Raw genomic sequence first — 20,454 nt, 5'->3', positions numbered from 1 at the left:
AAAAGAGAAATGTAATCACATTATAGGAAAGACTGTGATCTTGCAGATGGGGCCAGGGGGCAGTTTTCATGAAAAGCAACATCAGACAATCCAATCGGTGTCCTTTACAAAGAGCATCATTTCTGGGATCTGTACTACGAACGCCCACACTTGGCTTTAGCCCTCGTCTGCTTAGGAAGCGCACACCGTTGTCCCATTCGCAGGCGGGGCAGCTGAAGATTAAAGCAGGTAACTTGCTCAAAGGCACATAAAAGTCAGAGGCAGAGCCCATATCCAGGGCTGCTGGACATCAGGAGACCGGCAGGACGGGGACAACCCTCAGAGTCACCAGCTGTCTTCTCCGCAAGAGGGCAGTGTTCTGGGTCAGACGCTGACAACGTTTAATGTTCTCAGCAAAACGTCAGGAATATTTGAGTAAGAGGAAATCAGACAAGTGTTGCTCTTCTTTTCTTTATTAACGAGTTGGAATACACAAAGACTTAATAAAAGTTACATAAAAGGCTCAGGCATCATTGAGATCTTCAGGCATCACTCTCATTTCACGACAATGGCCACCTGTGTAGACAACTGCTAACACTGTGTAACAGAAGCTGGGCGCTCACGGGCGCTCAGTAATTCAAGTATCTTTCATTCTAAGTAAACCCGACATGGACTTTCTAATCCAATGGGCTGCGAATGGAGGGAAACTGTCTCTGGCTCCGGATTTTCTGTAACACGTCCGAGGGGCCTTTGGGTTAGAGCTGCCACGTGTTAGTGGGTCACTCTTCCTGGGAACACGAGGCAGGCCGCACCAGGCTGACAGGCATTCTCCACAAGAAGATGGGGGGCAAAGTCCTAACAGAAGCCATCCAAATGTCCCCTGTGAGGGAAAGTCAGTGGCCATCGCCCCAGGCTGGGGGTGGAGAGGATGGCTAGCATTACTTGCTGGGGAGAAAAGAGCCCTCTGAGTGGGGGAGGGGCGGAAGAATGTTAGAAGGAAATCTGAGAGCACACAGGGGCAAAGGCATGGGGTGAGAGGATTTCAGGAAGGGTGTGCTCCAGCGGGCACGAAGGGAGCACTAATTCAGATGGAAAACCAGTGGGAACACCAGAATGCCACCAAAGACACAAGTCCCATTGGGCTCCACGGTCAGGAAGTAGCATGGCCAACTGGTTTTCCAGACTGACCCCGCCAGGTGACCGTGTACTGGGGATGCCCTTGGGTATGCTCCACTCAGGCCTGTGCAGAAGCCCCCACTGCCACAAGCGTCCACAGTTCTCTAACACGCAAAGAACCGCCTTTTAAAAGTGTTATTTACCCATCTCACCTATGGGGAAAATGAGGTCACGGGAGACGAAGGCCGACCATTAGCTCAACAGGGAGGCTGCAGGAGGCCATCCCTCACCCAGTTTCTCCCTCTGGCACTGTGGGCTGAGTGCAGGAGAGATGGAAGATGGGGCCGGGGGTGGGGCTGATGTGCTGCCCTGTTGGGCGGAGGGCCTAGAAGCAGCTGGAATCTCTTCGTCTGGTTACATTCACAGCTAAGGGCTTCGTTCTCAGTCAACTGATCTGTTTCCAACAAGACTCCCCCATCCGGTGCCGTCAGGGAGCTGCAGGCTCCACAGTGGGCAGGGGTGCTGGTGGTGGTCCGTGCCCGGGACCTTTCTGAAGCGGACGCTGCCCCGTGTGCTGGGCTTCTTGTCCTGCTCTTCCAACTCGCTCTATCACCGCATCTCCATCCTTCCTTCTTCCCGCTGTCTTGCCTCTTCCTCATCTCCAGTTTGCAGCTGCCACCCAACTGCACCCAGGCTGCTAGGGTGTGGCTCAGAGGAGCGTATTGGTTGGAAAGAGCCTTGTCCTGTTAGTGTTTCGAAGGCCCATTAACATTACAGGATCTTGGGAAGCTCTGAAGTGCCTGATCTGGAATATTCTTTGTTATCCTTCCTTTTAGGGTCAGAAAAAAAGGGCCGTTTAGACAAAGAAGTTTGATTTTCCAACAAACAGAAGTCCCAACTGTTTTTTCCGGCATCAGAATCATTCTTTGGCTGTGCCCCCCTTCCACCACGTTGCTGGTGATCTTGCTGAATTAGGAACTCAGCGCATTTTCAAAACTAGGGAAGAATCCAGGGGTCTCAATGTCTGGCTGAGTGCTTTCTTTACCCGGGTTTCTCTCTCCAAATGGTGACCAGGCCACTGACTAGGGATATTCTCGTTTGCTTGGTGGCCTGATTTGTAACAGATGGAAACTAAGGTCACTAGCCAGCCACCTCATCTTTTGACTCTCTCTCGAGGGTGCGCTGTCCATCCATCCCGCCCCAGTCTGGCTCACACCAGCAGCACCTGAGAGGCAGGTGGGCGTGGTCAGGAAGCTAGGGGGCTGGTCCCTTGTAGAAACAGGTGTATGGGAGCCATGTCGGCACCCCAGCCTTACTTTCTCCTCCACTTATATAGCACAGTTAAGATCCAAGAGGTTAATAAAAGTTCCTGCCAGAAAGGCAACCTGTAATACTAAGCTTGCAAATGTTTCAAGGGGTTTTGCTCATTTACTGGGCTTAAGAAGTGAGTCAGTTGACTCAAAGGGAAAATGGCTTCAGGTCTTGGTGCTGTTTCAGTAAGAACAGTACTGGATCATTTTTGGTTAAGATTTAGCACGAACCAGAGTTTTCCAGATGGTGTCCATGTTAGCTGACTTCGACGCAGAGACCGTACACGCCTGTTCAGTGTGTTTGTATCAGAGGCACCAGACAGCACAGGTGATGGGAGAAAGCCCTCTCCCACGGCTGCGAAGAACACAGAACTTAACCCACACCACCTGAAAAATACACGAACACTTTTGCGACTCCAATAAACTTACTTAAAATTTATATATTTCCAGGGTAATGAGAAGCCCTTTTAAAACGGACGTGCCCGTCTCTCCCCTCAGCAAAACAAAATTTTGTTCCCTAATATCTGCATCCTCAAGCACAGTAAAACCTTCTGGGTACACACATCTCTCTTCTCTCCAGTCTATAGTAGGCCATGAGTGGGGTCTGTTTCTCCCGAGGCCTCCAGCCACGGTCCCCGTGAACTTCTGGTCTCTCGGTCACTCTGCTTTCACGTTGAGTTGAGTTTTGGCACGGCTGGGAAATTTCGGTTAAAAAACAACCATATTCCAGACATGTTATAGAAGAGGTCTGCTGAAGACTTGAAACTTCACCAGGCAGTGGGCACAGACCCCTTTAATAAAATAATAATCCCTAAAATAATTTAAAAATCTACAAAAGACACCCAAGCTCAGACACTGTGGACCGGGGTTGGCGGGGGGGGGAAGCGTGATCATGGCTTGTTTTTGTACGTGGAGAAACACTTCCACATCAAACCCACACTATGTAGTTCAAAGAAACAACACAGCCACCAAGAGCAGGGAGGGACCGGGTTGCATCAACACAGGGACTTGGATGCTGCTTTGTTTACTGTTGCCTCTTCTTTGCTGCTGAGACACAGGGTAGCCCGTGCCCTTCCAGCAAAGCCAGACTCTATCTCCTCCCTGCCCACCCTCCCTCTCTCCCTTCCTGTGTCAAGTCCTTGGGCCAAGGGTCATGGTTAGAATGGTCTTCAGTGCGGTTAGGCAGTGGAGGGGTCCCAAGGGCTGGCCAGTTCCCGGTCACTGTGCCCAGGGCCTCGGGCCGTCACAATATCGCGCACTGCAGTTTGTGGGTGCCAGTGGCCCGGTCTCCCCGCCATTTGGTTTTCTTCTTCTTCTTCTGGCTTTTTTCCGGAATCTGTTGCCTTTTGAGACAAGGAAGGGCAGAATAACAACGTTAGAAAGGGCTTTGCTGCTCCCTGCCTTCTCCTCCCTTGCCCCTGGGTCTGCGGCTGGGAGGCCAGTTCTGGCTCGGGAAGGGGAGGGGGCTAGGGGAGGGGGAGAGGAAGGGGGAGAAGGGGCCTCTGTCCTGGATGCTGGAGGAGGAGAGCCTGTCCTGTACGGTGTCTCTAAGGCGAGGAAGTGGGAAGGGAGAGAGGGCAGAGCAAAACCTGTCGTGCTACTGGTGAGACTTCCTGATACCATGCTGTGGCTATGTTTGTTTCAATCACAAGCGATGTTATATGTTATACAAGGTTGGCTTCTATGTCTGTGTTTCATATTTTAAATAAAATGACAGGCCAACTGAGCACAAAAGCTTTTTATGTGTTTCCTGTTCATTTTTCCTACATCTAAAACCTGCCCTTGGAACTCGAGGTCCATAACCAAGACATCACCCCCTCCTGGTGTGGTAGCATCTCCTAACTCCAGGCAAAGGCCCATGAGAAAATCGCTTCCCGAGTGCAGGACTGCCAGCTAAAGCATAAGGTGAAGGCTGCAAACCACAGTCCACGCTGGGGAATGATGAGAAAAGGGGGTTGTTAGGTGTGTGTGTATGGGTGTGAGTGTGTGCACGCACTGGGGGGGCTGAGAGGCGGCAGGTTGGGAAGTGCACGGGGATTCCATGACTAAGCAACAGCCCTACAGGTTGGCATGAGGCAACACACCAAATGCATGCTGTCTGAGAACCACTGGTTAGGCCGCTCTGTACGTTGAAGATTTTGGCAACAGCAAAGGTGGGGGGACAGTGAGACCAGCCAGGACACTGTCTCCGTCGTCTAGGCATGAGATGATTAAGGTTTGGACCTGACTATGCAAAGGAATCCACAAGAGACTACAGCCTGGGATTTCTGACACTCCCTGGAGACCGACAGTGGGTAGGGGCTGGAAAGGAGACACATGTACGAAGCCTCTGTGATTGGAGCCTGGGGATCAGAATGCTGGTTGTTCAGGTGAAATGTCAAGGGGTGCTCTGACATCAGGGAAGAGGAGAATGGCCTACTTTTTACCGTGTTGGCAGCTTTGGTGTTGGGAGAACAGCGGGGGCAGGATGGAGGCGCTGCCCTCGGGGAGCCTGAGCTGCAGGATGGAGGGGAGGCCAGGGAGGCACCTCGCGTAGGAAAGCACTTTGTTTAGCTTGTGGCTTCACGCATAGGGAGTTGGGGAGAGCAAACGTAGGTGGGAAGGACAGAGATGGACAGAAGTGTAAGAAATCCAACACTAGGGACTTCCCCGGCAGTCCAGTGGTTAAGAATCCGCCTTCCAATGCAGGGGACGCAGGTTCGATCCCTGGTCGGGGAACTAAGATCCCACATGCCGCGGGGCAACTAGGCCCGCGTGCCGCAACTGCTGAGCCCACGTGCTCTGGAGCCTGGGTGCCACAACTAAAGAGAAGCCCATGCGCTGCAACGAAGAGCCCGCATGCTGCAACAGAGATCCTGCGTGCCGCAACTAAGACCCAATGCGGCCAAAAAATTAATAAATAAAATAAATTAAAAAAAAAGAGAAAAAAAAGAAATCCAAAACCAGACCCAGAACCGCCCAGCCTGGGCCTCAGACACGGCGCCACGCTCCTCCAGCCTTCCCGGTGTCCGTCTGGCCACAGAGGCCCTGCTTCCAGGCAGGCGAGCCTCACTCACCTAATTACTCTAACCAGGTCATGGAAGGCTCTGTCGACGTTGAGAGGTGGGTCCTTGGCACTGGTTTCTATGTACGGAATCTGGAAGGCAAAGCAGCGTTACGGAGTTTCTGTAACAGCGTTACAAAGTCCTGTTCCCTAAGAAGGCAAATTCTCAGAGGTCCCAAGCAACCCTGCGAAGCCCCCATGGAACCCCGGCTCCTACAACTTCAAGCCCTCAGTGGTTTCTCGCTCTATAAAGTCAGAAAGTTTTACTGACAGCTTTTCTGATTCTCTCGTGTTCTCTGGTCACAGAGATATTTAAGAGCCCCCTAACAACAGAATAAAAATGATCTTTTTAGACACTTGAAGACTAAAGACTGTTTCATTTATCAAACTGATGTATGTTCTGATTCTATTCAGTTTTCTCTCTGAGGTCTATTTCTCTACCTTCGAGGATTCTGCCCCTCTTCTCAGGTCCTCCAGAGGGGACGCCGTTGGGAAAGGCTGAGGCGAGGCTGGCCCTGGGCAGGACTCTGCACCCTGGCGACCCCCGGTGGTCTATGCACCCCACCCCGACCTCAACCGTCTGCCTGGCCCAGCTCTTGCTTGGTCTGCATCCATGAGCTCGGAGCTCAGCCATGTTTGCAGAAGGCTTATGTCTGCATGTTTAAGGCTGAGGATCGTTACCCGGCTGGAAGGCAGCAGTAACTGCGAGATGTGGCTGAGGGGACCCTTATAGGGCCATGTCTACCCCAAGCCTCGGACTGGCACAGGGAGGAAAACAAAGGCTCCATGAGGTCAGGACATGGTCTTCTCCTTTAACAGGGACCCCACAAAGTCAGGAGGCTCATGCCCACTCCCCCAACAAGAGGCGAGCGTGTGGGCTCCGGACAACACGCACAGGACCCCTAGATGAGATGCAGGTGAGCCAATCACGATTGGACTGAAGAACTTTGGTATTTTTCACAACCTTCTCCTGATTACAAAATTAAGGCATTTCATTATAACACACTTGAAAAGGAAAAGCACAGCGAAGAAAATAAAAACAATCAACACTTTAAATGCATGGGGGTCCGGGGTAACAGGGTGAGTCGTTATCTTAGAGGAGCATGTCGTAACTGATTGCCCAGAACACATCATAAAGTATCTTCCCATCATCGCGGGAGATCAGATGTTCACCCACTGCTGTGGCTTCAAGCAGGGGCTTGCTCTAGCCGACCCAGACACAAAGGGCAGAGTACAAAGGACATGGCTCAGACCTTGGAAATTTTCATTTGACAAATATTTGAGCCTCTGATAACCCCGAGAGGAAACTGCCTTCCACTGTAGGCTGTTGGGCTGTAGGCTGCTCACTGAGGTGACCGTGGGCTGTTTGGCCTCCCAGGTCTCAACGTCCCTGACCTCACTAATCCTCACGTTAACCCTCTGAGGTAAGCGGTTATCTCCGTTTCACAGCTGGGGAGACTGAGTTCAGAGTGGTGACGTACTTGCCCAAGGCCACACGGTGGCCAGCAGAGAATCAAGATCTGGACCAAGTGCACACTGCACTTCCCACATGGCCTCGCACGGACAGGTAGAGGTGCTGAGGTCTGCTGCGGAGCCTCTTCTAGGCGTGGCAGGTGCCCCCAATAGCTCCTGGGAGCCAGAGTCCTGTGCAAGCTCGAGAGGGCAGGACAGCATTCTTCCCTGTGCACACTCACCCAGCGGGGAAGCGGGAGGGCAGCTGGGGCTGGGACCTCCCCGGAGGCTCTTCACATCCTATAATCCTGCCAGCTCGTAAGTCCCAGGCTCCTGGGGCCTCGGACCTCCACTGCCTGCTCACAGGCACACTGCTGTAGTACGCCCAGGTCCCCAGACGCCTCCGCTTTCTTTCTAGGGATCCTGCTTCTGAAGAAACACTGATGTGCATTATCTGGGTTCTTAGAATTCTAGGATGTCGTAGTAACAAGACTTAAACTAAGGGAAACCCTGCAATAAATGGTAGTACTATATGACTCCACCAAAGGGCCAGGAAATGCCACCTTCCTGCATTGGATGGGGGCGACCTGCCTCGGTCAGCTAAAGAAGAACTTGCCTTATGAGCTCTAAAACTAGGACAGTAGCTCACAGGGTCATTTGGTCGAATGATAAATGAGGCAGCAGCGTTCGCTGTAGGAGCAAGGTCAGCTGAGAGACTGGAGACCTGGGTTCTAGTGGGGATGGGTGGGTACTCCTCGCCAGCCGTGAAGCCCCCAGAATTCCCTTAGCCCCCTGTGTCTCATTCCCTTTCACCTGCAGAACGGGGCTGCTGCTACCCCCGTACAGCGCCCTTCCCCCGTCCCCAGCCAGCCACGCACCCACCCAGGGGTCTGTGAAGGCTCTTAGCGTGAGCTCACCGTGCGGAGCCCGAGGCTGTGGGATGCAATGGCTCCTGGCCTCTCTCTGTGCGGGAGGTTGGCCGGTGGAGGGCACGGGCACGCTACTGTCTGAGGCCTGCGTCTAATGCTAAACCCAGAGGTTAGTTCCAAGTGCTCACCTGGAGATTTCTGAGCACACCTGTCTTGGTTGATGACTTCCTCCTCCTCGAGGCATTTTCTTTCCTTGGCTCCCAAGGCCCCACTCTGGTCCTCACACATCACTGACCACTCTGTCCCTTTTGCTGCTTCCTCTCATTTCCCCATACCCACAGCACCGAAGTGTCCCCAGCCTCAAGCCTGGGACCCCTGCCCTAACTACACCCATTCCCCTGGGCTTCATGGCTTTTTTCTTTTTGTGTGTATATATCTCTATCTCTATCTCTATGTGTGTGTATACATAAATACATAATTATATATACACACAAAATTGAGGTAGAACTGAAATAACACTAATTTCAGGTGTACAACATAATGATTCGATATTTGTATATGTTGCAAAGTGATCACCACAATAAGTCTAGTTACATCCATCATATATAGTTACAGAACTGCTTTTTCTTGTGATGAGAGCTTTGAAGATTTACTCTGGTTTCATGGCTTTAGATTCTACCCACATGCTGCTGATTTCCAATATTTACCTCCAGATGGTGTATTTGACAGCGGTCTAGGCACCTCCACTTGACTATCCCCTCAGCTCCTCAAACTAAGCATCTAAAACAAAGCTCCTGGTGTTCCCCACATCCTCGGTGCTCTAGTCCCCCTGCCCGGCTAGTGGAACTCCAGTCTTCTGAAAGTTCCTCGTGCCCCAAACCTTGGCATCCTCCTCAAATCCTTTCTCTGTCACCCCACATCCGGTCTGTGGACAAATCCTGTCGGCTTTCAGAAAGACACCAGAATCCACCCGCTCCTTGCCACCTCCACGGGCACCACGCGGGTGCACGTCAGCCGGCACCCGGCTTACGGTGCAGCCCCCAAAGACCTTTCTCCACACGGGCGCCAGAGGGAAGCTGTTCAGTCATGAGTCGGGCCATGTCACTCCTCACTCAAAACCCTCCAGTGGAGCTTCCCTGGTGGTGCAGTGGTTGAGAATCTGCCTGCTAATGCGCGGGACACGGGTTCGAGCCCTGGTCTGGGAGGATCCCACATGCCGTGGAGCAACTGGGCCCGTGAGCCACAACTACTGAGCCTGTGCGTCTGGAGCCTGTGCTCCGCCACAAGAGAGGCCGTGATAGTGAGAGGCCTACGCACCGCGATGAAGAGTGGCCCCCGCTTGCCACAACTAGAGAAAGCCCTCGCACAGAAACGAAGGCCCAACACAGCAAAAATAAAAAAATAAATTACTAAACTCCTACCCCCAACATCTTCTTTAAAAAACAAACACAAAAACCCTCCAGTGGTTTCCCCTCCACTCTGAGCAAAAGCCCATAAGGTCTTAACCCCCCCGCTCTGACCTCACTTCCTGCTACTCACCCCTCCTACTCCTGCTCTGGCCACTCCGGCCTCCTTTCACCTCCTTGCTGTTCCTCAAACTCCCACCTCAGGGCCTTTGCACTGATTATTCCTCTGCTGGAACATGCTTTCCCCAGATATCCAGAGGACTCACTCCCTCACTTCCTGTCAGTCCTCACTGATATGCACCTTTCCAGTAAGGCTTTCCCTGACCACCTATGTGTAAAAACAGCCCCCCACTCCACGTTCCCTACCCCCTTCCCTGATTTACTTTCCCCCAGAGCACATGTCACCTTCGGACATGCTCTAATTTGCTGCCGTCTCTAGAAGCAAGCACCCTGAGGGAAGGAGTTTTGTTTGCCAGGGCCTAGGACTCTTGAATGAATACGTGAATAAACACAGAAGGCAGAGACAAGCAAAATGAACTTGCAGTGGGCCCCTCCCTCTACTTGCGGAGCTGGGCCCACCGGGCAGAGGGAAGGGGCAACCCTGCAGACTTTCCAGGAGGCTGGGTGAACTTCTACATAACTGACCATTGAGGCTGGGGCATGGCTGTGCTAATGCGGGGGAGGGGTGGGAAGAAGCCCAGTGACCCCACCATCCAGTGGGCAAAGGGGCATCACAGTGAACTGAAAAAAAAAAAAAAAAAAGCAACCCAAAGGTGTCTGCTGACATGCACGGTGTGGCCTGGGCAAACCTCGGTTTGAACACTTGATGAAGACAGTGGTGCCTACCTCAATGTGTGGCTGCGGGGAGTAGATGCTCCCCCAGCACAATGCCTGGCACAGAGCAGGGCTCAGTGAAGGTGGCTGACCTGACGATTCTGAACATAGTCAGGCACTGGCTCAGAGACAGGGACGAAGCCAAGCCTCCACAGCCCAGTGAGGAACCTGCTGCGTCAGGGCCAGGAGGTGAAGGTACCTGCTCTCGACAGCAGGGCCTCTAATGACTGCCAAGAAGGTGCTTTCTCTCTGGCCTATTGTCTTGTTTCACAAAATATCCCACATCACATGTGCCTCTATGTGGATCTAGCCCACTACCTAGGAGGCCTGTGTTTCATTCCAATAGACTAGGGCTGCAGGAGTGAGGGGGCACTGACATCCCCCGAGCCCTCACCCCGACACACACACACACAGGCGCGCACACACACACACACACACCACCTACATTGTGTTTGGTGGCCATTTCTTTTCCTTGCTCCCTGGTGATTTTCCTCAAATGCATCAAATCGACCTTGTTGGCCACGAGGATCATCGGGAATGACTCCCTGGGAAAAAAAGGAACAGCAGCTTGTGAGCTTCCCTTGGTGAAGGCGGGGCACCCACGCCTCAGACCTGACACAGCACACAGCACCTCCCTATGGGGCTGGGTTAACTTCAGAGTCTTTCCCTCCACATCTCTTGGAATGGAAGAGGGACCCGGGGGCTGCTGGCTGCCTTGGTTTGAAGCCTCAGGCCTGTTGCAAGGTGAGTGCAGGCCCTCCTGGGAATCCCCTGGCTCTGCACTGACTGGACCAGCGGCCAGGTTCCCAGACCTGCTTCCTCTCATCTCCCAGTCACCCTGACACACCACCCATGCAGGCCAGCATGCTGTGGCCATTGGCAGTGACTTGTGAAGAGCACCAGGGCCAGGGGCTGGCACACAGTTGCCACTCAATAAATGGCAGCCACAAAATCAGGATGGCTCCCAAGAGTGGAAGGCGGGGATCAAGAGGCATGTCTGCCTTAAAGATTCCCGTGGACACATGGGGCCAAACTGCTGTCCCAACGTGAATGAAATGCCAGTCTTTGTCAGCGTTGAGTATTTTCATAAAGAAATTATAATTTGATGGGTGAAAAATGGTACTTTATCCTTCTTCCTTGCACTTCTTTGATTAGCAAGAAGGTTGAATATTTTCCCGTATCTGTGTCATGTATGTTTTCTCTTTGTAGATTCCTATAGTCAGCGGCTTAACCCACATTTGTCTCTTGGAGCTCTATGTGTATATGTGTGTATATGTGTGTGAGTGTATAGCCCTTTACCTTGAAAAGTTATTAACACTTTGCCTTTGAGATAAGTGTTAACTGGATTTTTCGAATTTTGAAATTTTTGAAAATTTTGAATTTTCGAGATTTGCTCAAAGCTTGCTGTTTTCCTATTAGTTTGTCCTTTTACTTTTACATTGCCTCTTTAAGAGCCAATTAACTGAAAAGACCAGTTGGGCTTAAAACAGACTCCAAATTATTTAGCTATGCCATATTATGCTAAGGAAAACATGAGCCTTTAATAGGGGCTTAGAAATCTCACAGTCAAATGTGATGTAACCAGTTACGATGTACGCCGGAGAGAAAATTCACTTTTTCTTTGACTGTAATAAAATTTGGTTACATTGGAGCTGAAAAACAGATGTTATTTATGATTCCTTGACTCATCGGTGGGGACAGTTTAGGAGAGATGGGGGGGCCGACGCCTCGAGGCCTTGGCTGCGTGTAGACTCCTCTGGCTGTGTGGAAAGGTCTGAATTCAGCTCTGCCCCTCGAACCTCAGCTTTCACCTGAAGATCTGAGAAAGACAGACAGACAGACAGAGCCCACCCTGAGCCAGGCATGGGGAGGTCCCAGCCTGGCCGCCCTCACCTGTCCTTGACGCGCAGGATGAGCTGGTGGAAGCGGTCCACGTGCTCGAAGCTGGCCTTGTCCGTGACCGAGAAGACGATAAGGAAGCCGTCCCCCGTGCGCATGTACTGCTCCCGCATGGCGCTGAACTCCTCCTGTCCGGCTGTGTCCAGAACTGGGGTGGGATGAGGATGCTCAGGGGCTGTCACCACCCACCCTGGAGCCCCTGGGGCCTGTGGCTCCATCGAGCTCCCCCCAAGAGGTTCCAGGCTGTGCTTGGTAAGGGTTCAGCGGGGCCTCAGAAACCTCAGTGTGTGGCTCTAACTGACTCACTTGTGGACCCACTGACTCTAGCCCACGGTGCTCCCTGGGCCTTAATTCTCTGCCTACAGAAAAGCCTCATAAAGCCAGTGATCAACTCTGCCACAAAACCCCTCTGGAGTCCCCAGACCTAGGCTTGGAGCCCTGCTGCAGCCCTTACAAGCTGATTCTTGGGAAAGTCACCTGACTGTCTGAGCCTCCATTTTCCCCTTTGTAAAATGGACACAATGGGGTTTCCCTGGTGGGACAGTGGTTAAGAATCCTCCTGCCTGTGCAGGGGACACGGGTTCGAGCCCTGGTCCGGGAAGATCCCACATGCCACGGAGCAACTAAGCCCGTGTGCCACAATTACTGAGCCTGCACTCTAGAGCCCGCGAGCCACAACCACTGAGCCTGTGCTCTAGAGCCTGCAAGACATAACTACTGAGCCCATGTGCCACAACTACTGAGCCTGCGCTCTAGAGCCCGTGCTCCGCAACAAGAGAAGCCACCGTAATGAGAAGACTGTGCACCACAACCAAGAGTAGCCCCTGCTCGCCGCAACTAGAGAAAGCCCGCGCGCAGCAACGAAGACCCAACGCAGCCAAACATAAAAATAAATAAACTAAAAAAAAAAAAGGACACAATGCCTCTTCTTGCAGCTCCTTTGGAGGAGAGCCCTGGGACAAGCCTGAGGGAAGCCCCAAGAGGCCATCCCCGGGTCAGGAAGGGTCCTCAGTCCCTGTGCGGACAGACGCCAGGCAGGGCGAGGAGAAGAAGCAGGCCCCTGAGAGCCGGGGCCCTCGCCACCTAGGATGCGGCTGCTACAGGGTGGTGGGATATGGGAGCTGAGGCAGCTGGGGAGACGGAGGCTGCGGGGGGAACCTCTCCACAAAGGCTCTTCCCCCCAACCCATCCATCCCTTCCACTACCCACACTGCTATTCTCCAGAGATAAAATGCTCTCCCTGACTGTTTCAGAGAGAGGTCACAGCCTCAGCGGCGTAGGGGGCGGGGGTGTCTCCCTTTAGACCTGCAAGCCTGGCGGGCTCCAGCCCTGTGGGCGTTGTGAAATCTGAACCCCTCAGCGGCCGCAAGCCCCTGCCCCAGACTCACTTCCTCTCTCCTGCATGCAGCGGAGAGGCTGGTTACCGATTTTGAAGCCAGGTTCGGGGCTGAGTCCGGCTCCTCATATCCCTAGAGTGTGACCCTGGGCAAGCTCACTTCTCTGTGCCTCCTCTTCCTAAAATGGGGCTTGTCGGGGCTGTTTTGAGTGAATGTACTCAGGCCCTCGGAGCAGTGCTGGCACAAAGAAGCCCTATAGGAGCGTCTGCTGTGAGCCTGTGTCCTCTCCCACCTCCGGGCCTGGGACTCCTTCCCCCAGCCACCCCACCTCTCTGCGCCCCAAGCTTGGCGAGCAGGCTCTGACTCACAGAATTCTGCTCCTGAGCCCCCATGACTCTCACCACCCCCATACAGACCCTTCATGACGCTGTTCTCACTGCCCATGAAAAGGCCCCCAGCTGGACTGTCAGTTCCCAGAGGCAGGGACCTGGTTTGTGTGTCACTCATCTACTCAGAGCCTGGCACAAACAGTACTCAAATAGTAGTTGAATGAATAAATGAATGTGAAGTCTATTTGGTTTCATGCATCCATTCATTCATTCAGGAAATATCTGAGAGCCTACTGTGTGTCAGGCAGTGTTCTAGGCACTATGGATACACGGGGAATGGGGCAAAATCCTTGCTCCCATAGGACTTACATATACTCTAATAGGAAGGCAGATAAATGAATTCTTTGGTCTGGATATCAAATGAAGGGGCTAAGAAAATAAGATCTACAGCTGAGGACCAGTGGGGTGACTGAGGCAGTTTCCCCAATTTCCTAGGGAGGGGGTGGGGAACGAAGACTGCACCTTCACGCAGAGGGAGTGGAGCCTTTGGTCCTAAGTCTATGTCTAGTAAAGATGAGTACATACTATGAAGAACAATGGCACCAGCTAAAGGAAACTGGAAGAAGTTGGTGTCGTTTTGGATAGGGAAGGATGGCGTCTCTAGGAGAAGCTTTTGAACAGTGACTAAATGATGGGGGAGGGGGAGCCACGTGGCCGAGCCACATGGCCGAGGGCAAGAGCATTCCCAGCAGAGGGAACACAGTGCGTGGAGGTGTGCAAGGGCAGGCCCGCTGGCCTGGGGAAGCGGAGGGACTGGTGAGTGTTGGATAGGAGGTGGGGGCAGGTGATGGGGGGGGTGGGCTGCTGCACCGGGGTAAGGCTGACTTCATTCTAAGCAAGAAACAGGCCACCGCAGAGACTGGGCCAACGAGCGAAATGATGTATAGGACATTTGAATAGTTTATCCTGGCTGTTGGGAAAACCCAGACCAAGAGTAGAAGCAGTGGCACTAGGTAGGAGGTTATGCCATAACCAACAAGACAGGATGGAGGGCTGGACCAACGGTGGGATGGGGTGGATGCTGTGAGAAGTGACCAGGTTTAGGCCACTTTCTAAGACAGAGTCAACAGGAGTGGGGCGTTCTGGGTGGAAATATGCAGACGTGGGAGTGGGAGAGAAGAGTGTTGATGACAGTGGCTGTCTGGGGCCTTGGCCAAATGAATGGTGGTGTCATATCCCGAGGTGGGGAAGACGGTGAAAAAAGGGTTGGGAGGGCTGAGTTTTTTTTTTTTTTTTTTTTTTTTTTGCAGTACACGGGCCTCTCACTGTTGGGGCGTCTCCCGTTGCGGAGCACAGGCTCCAGACGCGCAGGATCAGCGGCCATGGCTCACGGGCTCCGCGGCATGTGGGATCCTCCCGGACCAGGGCACGAACCCGCGTCCCCTGCATCAGCAGGCGGACTCTCAACCACTGCGCCACCAGGGAAGCCCAGGGCTGGGTTTTTGACACACACTATCGGAACCTCTCAGACACCTATGTGGGTTTCAAATAGGCATTTGCAGACTTCAGTCAGAAACTGAGAAGAGGGCAAGAGATACAGATGTAGGATATATCCATCTACATGTGTGTGGATGGCAAGGAAAGCCACAGGACGGGCTCCCAGGACCCCCAGGAAGCCACGTCTCCTCAGGAGACACCTTGAGCCCGTGCCTGAGAGAAGTGACCATCGTCCCCATAGCCTGTCGCCCTGCACAACCTCCTGAGTCACTCAGCATGGCCGAGGGGCAAGGCTCGGCGGACACACTGACCCAGGCTGTGCCCACGCACAGAGTCTCGGTCTCCTCATGGATGAAAGTCGGGGCGGGGCTCCTGCGTCTTCAGGATTGAGTTCCTGATATCCTAGAATTCTTGGTCTGGATATCAAATGAAAGGGGCTAAGAGAAAATAAGATCTACAGCTGAGGACCAGTGGGGTGACTGAGGCAGTTTCCCCAATTTCCTAGGGAGGGGGTGGAGAACGAAGACGGCACCTTCACGCAGAGGGAGTGGAGCCTTTGGTCCTAAGTAAATCCCACTCAGAATGCAATCAAGAAAACAGATGAAAATGGCATGGATTTGGCTGAAGTGGGGATGGGGAGGCCTGGACTGAATAGCAAAGACATTCAGGTAATATTGTAATTAATATGCTCATAGATTTGAGGGTGTATATTATCCAAAACAAAAACTAGAGGTCTAAGGTATTTAAAAATCTGATCATTAAGAACTTAAAAAAAAACGATTCAACAGGGAGCTGAAAATCAAAATGGACCCCTCTAGAACGGAGAAACATTCAGACATTGATGGCCTTAGAAATTACATTACCCACAGTTTCGAGGAGAATTCTTGGAGGATATACACCAGCAAAGTGAAAAACAGATCCACGAAAGAAAGACAAGTGGTATTATAAACAATGGTACCAATGGTATGCAAAGGAAACAGCAAAACCTAAGAGTTAGATTTAAATAAATATAACACAACTTGGAGAAAATGAAGGCAATTTAGAACTAAAATCTATGCTGATCTATAAGTGAGGGTATGGGCTGGGAAAAAGTAAGTCACTACTAAAGTGCTTGCCTTATCTGGGAAGAGTTTAAAGATACTGATTACATCCAGATGTTGATAGAAAAACATAAGTATATACACACATATGTATATAGAATAACCACCTGAAATAAAACTCAAACCTTCCTAATCATTAGAGGAAAGAAAAACAGGACAAAGTAAACGGGACCAATCCAATGAAACTATACAAAAATAAGCAAGTTTAAAAAGTAGACATGAGGGCTTCCCTGGTGGCGCAGTGGTTGAGAGTCTGCCTGCCGATGCGGGGGACACGTGTTCGTGCCCCGGTCCGGGAAGATCCCACATGCCGCGGAGCGGCTGGGCCCGTGAGCCATGGCCGCTGAGCCTGCGCGTACGGAGTCTGTGCTCCGCAACGGGAGAGGCCACAGCAGTGAGGAGCCCGCGTACCGAAAAAAAAAAAAAAAAAAAAAGTAGACATGAAATAAGATGGCAGAAATAAATCTATGATGAATGACAGTAAATGCAAATGGGTTAAATTCACCCATTAAAAGCAGATACTCAGTACAAAATCCACTTGTCTGCTACTATAAAAGACACGTCTAAAACAAAATGACACAGAAAGAGTGAAAAATGAAAAGATAAAAAAGGATATGCTAGCCACATGCATCCACGAAACAGAATTCAAGGCTAAGGAATTAAACAGAACAAACCAGGGTATTTATAATAGGAAAAAGTACAGCATCAAGAAATGCCAAAGTCATGAGTCATAAGCACATAAGAATGTTGCCTAAAATACATATATATGTATAAAAAACTAATTTTTTAAAACAGTAGGAAATGACAAATCCCACAATCATTGTGGGAGAATTGAACAGTCCTCCCTTAGAGATAGAACAAGTGACTCCCAAAATAATGATTTATCATTAAATAATACAATTCACAAATGTAATCTGAGAGACTGAAAGAATGAACTTTACATTCAAAACCATAAATAAGTATTTTCAAAACACACGTGAAATTGTCATAAAAATTGCCATATATTAGGCCATAAATAAAAATTTCAACAAATTCCAGAAAGCGTAAGTCATATGGGTCATCAGAAATGAACAGAAACATGAGTATAAAAGAAACTATCCACTTGAAAATCTAAAAAGGTATAGTGGGCTTCCCTGGTGGCGCAGTGGTTGAGTCCGCCTGCCGATGCAAGGGACGCGGGTTCGTGCCCCAGTCCAGGAAGATCCCACATGCCACGGAGCGGCTGGGCCCGTGAGCCATGGCCGCTGAGCCTGCGCGTCCGGAGCCTGTGCTCCACAAGAGGAGAGGCCACAACAGTGAGAGGCCCGTGTACCACACACACACAAAAAAAGACAGAGCCTGGGGAAGGGCCTCATAGGCAGAGGAACAGCATGGGCAAGGGCCTGGGGGCTGGAAAGGAGAGAGCAGTGAGGAGGCTGGTGTGCTGGGGGAAAAGGTCTGTGTTGGGAAGAGGAGCGAGAAAGAGAAAGAGGAGACAGGGAGGTCAGAGGCTGGGACCTTGGATCCTAAACTAAAATGTTAGAACTTGGGGGGCACTGGGGAGCTACTGAAGGTCCAGAAAGGAAAGAGATGTAGTCAGAGGACAGAGAGTTTGGCATCCAAAGAGGGAGGGGGCTGAAGGAGGGGTGCTTGTGAAGAGGTGGAGGAGGACCCCGAGAAGAGGCTGCCGGGGTGTAAGCAAAGGCAGTGTGCTTCAGAGGGAGGGGAAAGAATGAACAGGGGCACCCCGAGGACATGGAACACAGGGAATGGGGGCCAAGGGGAGAGAGCAGAGTTGAGGGCGCCTTGGAAATTCCAAACCTTGGGCCCCAGGAAGGCAGGTTCAACCAGGGAGGAGTGGGGGCCAAGCTGGGCCTTGTCTGGTTTGGGGTCCACCCCTTGCCCACCCCTCCCCTCCACATATCCTGCAAAAGCCTGGTCACAGGCCCCTGGTCAGCAGCTCTGCCTCCAAGACTTCTGGGGAGGCTGCAGAAAACGGGCAGCTATGCTTTAAAAAAAAAAATCATGATTCTGCCTGCATCCCCCATGCCTGACGTCATGAAGGTAGGAGGACTCCTGAGACAGGAAGTATTAGTCACTGTGAAAGGTGTTCTGCCAATGTGTGCATGTGTGAGTGAGACAGACGGGCAGACAGACAGAGACAGGGACAGACAGACGCAGCCAGACTGGAGAAAGAGGGAGGAGAGAGACAGAGGGGGCCAGTGCTGTGCATCTCCATCCGCCCTGCCCCAGTCTTCCCACCCGGGGGTGGACGGGCCCTGCAGTGCTGCTGAGGAGGATTTAAGTGGAAACCCTGGAGCCATTCTTGGATCTGGTGGATTCAGAAGCCGAGCCCACATGCTGGCGGGGATGGGGCCCCAGGCAGGCGGGCAGCCAGCATGGAGGCAGCACCTGCTTGGGTCCCTGCTGAACCCTCCCCCCAACCCCTCCCTAGGTCTCTCCCTCTCCTTCCTCCTCCTCCTCCAGGGCTCCCAGAGGGAGGCAAACCCTGGCAAGGGGTCTGGTGGCTCTGACGCTGGCCCACAGCTCAGGGTACAGTCCAAGCTCTTTGGCTAAGCGTAGCCCCACTCACTGTTCCGACTGGCGGCAAGCACCGTGCTGGGGCTTTATACACACAGGTCCTTGCAGTCCTTTTCATGGCCCTGGAAAGAAGGTATTACTGTCCCCCTTGCACAGATGAGAAAACTGAGGCCCAGGGAGTTAAAGGGATCTGCTTAAGGCCACACGCTGGGGAGGAGGCTGCTGTAACTCCCCAAGGCCCAGCTGCCTCAGCTCATCCAGGCTGTTTGCTTCAACCAGAGGGTGTGGATCTGGCCGGGCTGTGTCTCGACTCCAGGCCTTTGCCCAGCCATGACTTCAACCAGAATGCCCTCTCGGGGCTCCCCCCTGCTGCCCTCCAGAAGGGCTACAGCCCTCCTCCTCTCCTGAGGGCCCCGCCGGCCTCTGACCTCCGACCTCCGTCTTTGAACCCTTGCTGGTGTGTGGCTCTGGTTCCTCCCAGACTGTGCCTCTAGGCTGGGCTCAGCTCCCCACCAGGTGGTGGAGCCCCAGAGCGTGGGAGTCTGGCTTTCATTTCCCTGGGTCCCCCAAAAGCTTCAGCACCCAATGAAGGGCTCAAAAAATATTTACAGAATGACTGGACAAATCGCACGCACGCTACAGGAAATGCAGTTATTGTGTTCAAGCAGCCCACGCCAGCTGTAAGGGAAACCACTAAAAACAGACTTTTGAGGTCCTATAACTCACCCTTCAGGGTGAAGTAAGGGTTCTGGAATATGAAGCAACACAGATGACAATTTCTGGAGATAATATGCCTCCAAGGACCGTGTGTGGTGTTTTCTATACCCCTCTCATGCACAGGCCCACTGTGCAAGGCAGGAGGGATGTGCCCATTTTACAGGGCAGTCAGGCAGCGAAGCCTGTGCTCTTCCTAAGAAAAGACTCCCATTAAGAAATGCCACCTAGTTGAGGATCAATAGTGATGAAGCCTCCCCTTTCTGGGAGAGGGTGTGTATGGGGTAGGCTGGATGCCGGGCAGAGGGCTGGATGCATCGACCAGGCACTGTTCCCAGAAAAAGGGTCGCTTTCTCCTTCTCCAAAGTGCTGGCCCAGTGTGGGAGCCAGGCCGCTCCAAGGGGAGGGAGCTAAAATCCCGTGGCAGGCGCCAGCTGGCTCCCTGGCGATGGGGGAAGATTTCCTCTGGCAGTGGCCCCAACCTTGACTAGCTGACCCCAGGGGAAAAGTGCTGGCCACCGGCCCCAGGGGACACTTGTTCTCATGACCATACCGCTGCAGCTGCAGGAGTGGGGTAAAGTGGGGGGGGGTCTTGGGAGACGTTTCCATGAGGCCCACAGATTCATGGACTTGGTGGGCACATTGCATGTGTGGGTGCACACCCTTTCAGGGAGGGGATCCATGGCTTTGTGGGATTCTTAGAGGAGCCTGGACCTCCCCGCACCCCACCTCCATGTTGCTCTCAGGGAGGGAAGAGAAGAAAGAGGGGAAAGAGCAGCAGCGGGGCTCACCTGTATAACCAGGGACCCAGGAGCAACCCAGAGACAGGTGGGGGCCTGGGTCCCGGCCTGGCTCTGCCAGTCCCTGAGTGAGGAGCTGGCAGCAGTGTCCCCAAGGCCTGTGAAGAGGGGCAGGCCTAAAAGGAGGGGTGAGGACGGAACACCTGAGGTTTGTGGGGATGGAAGACAAAGTCCTGGAGGCTATGCCTCCTCCCCCAACCCCCACCTGGTCACCCCAAACCGTTCACCTACTCCACATCTGCCCCTGGG

At 52.5% G+C, this 20,454-nt stretch overlaps 1 protein-coding gene across 5 annotated transcripts in view; it reads right to left on the bottom strand.

The window, feature by feature from the left end:
- Nucleotides 1-440: 440 nt before the first annotated feature.
- MRAS (muscle RAS oncogene homolog) overlaps nucleotides 441-20,454 on the bottom strand; it is a 60,003-nt gene continuing 39,989 nt past the window's right edge. For 4 of the 5 annotated variants that reach the window (XM_032630701.1, XM_032630702.1, XM_032630699.1 and 1 more), the window contains exons 3-6: nucleotides 11,903-12,056; nucleotides 10,455-10,554; nucleotides 5,462-5,541; nucleotides 2,504-3,748 (exon numbers count right to left, since the gene is read on the bottom strand). In XM_032630701.1, the coding sequence (XP_032486592.1) occupies nucleotides 3,649-3,748; nucleotides 5,462-5,541; nucleotides 10,455-10,554; nucleotides 11,903-12,056 (434 nt within the window). In that variant the 3' untranslated portion in view covers nucleotides 2,504-3,648. Of the gene's footprint in view, nucleotides 1,925-2,503; nucleotides 3,749-5,461; nucleotides 5,542-10,454; nucleotides 10,555-11,902; nucleotides 12,057-20,454 lie in introns of those variants that run through there. The other variant, XR_004349701.1, reaches the window with a different exon arrangement.

The sequence above is a fragment of the Phocoena sinus genome, chromosome 4 (assembly GCF_008692025.1).
Source record: "Phocoena sinus isolate mPhoSin1 chromosome 4, mPhoSin1.pri, whole genome shotgun sequence".
Lineage (NCBI taxonomy): Eukaryota > Metazoa > Chordata > Mammalia > Artiodactyla > Phocoenidae > Phocoena > Phocoena sinus.
The sequence above is the reverse complement of the archived record's forward strand: the minus strand, read 5'-3'. Positions and strand labels throughout refer to the sequence as shown.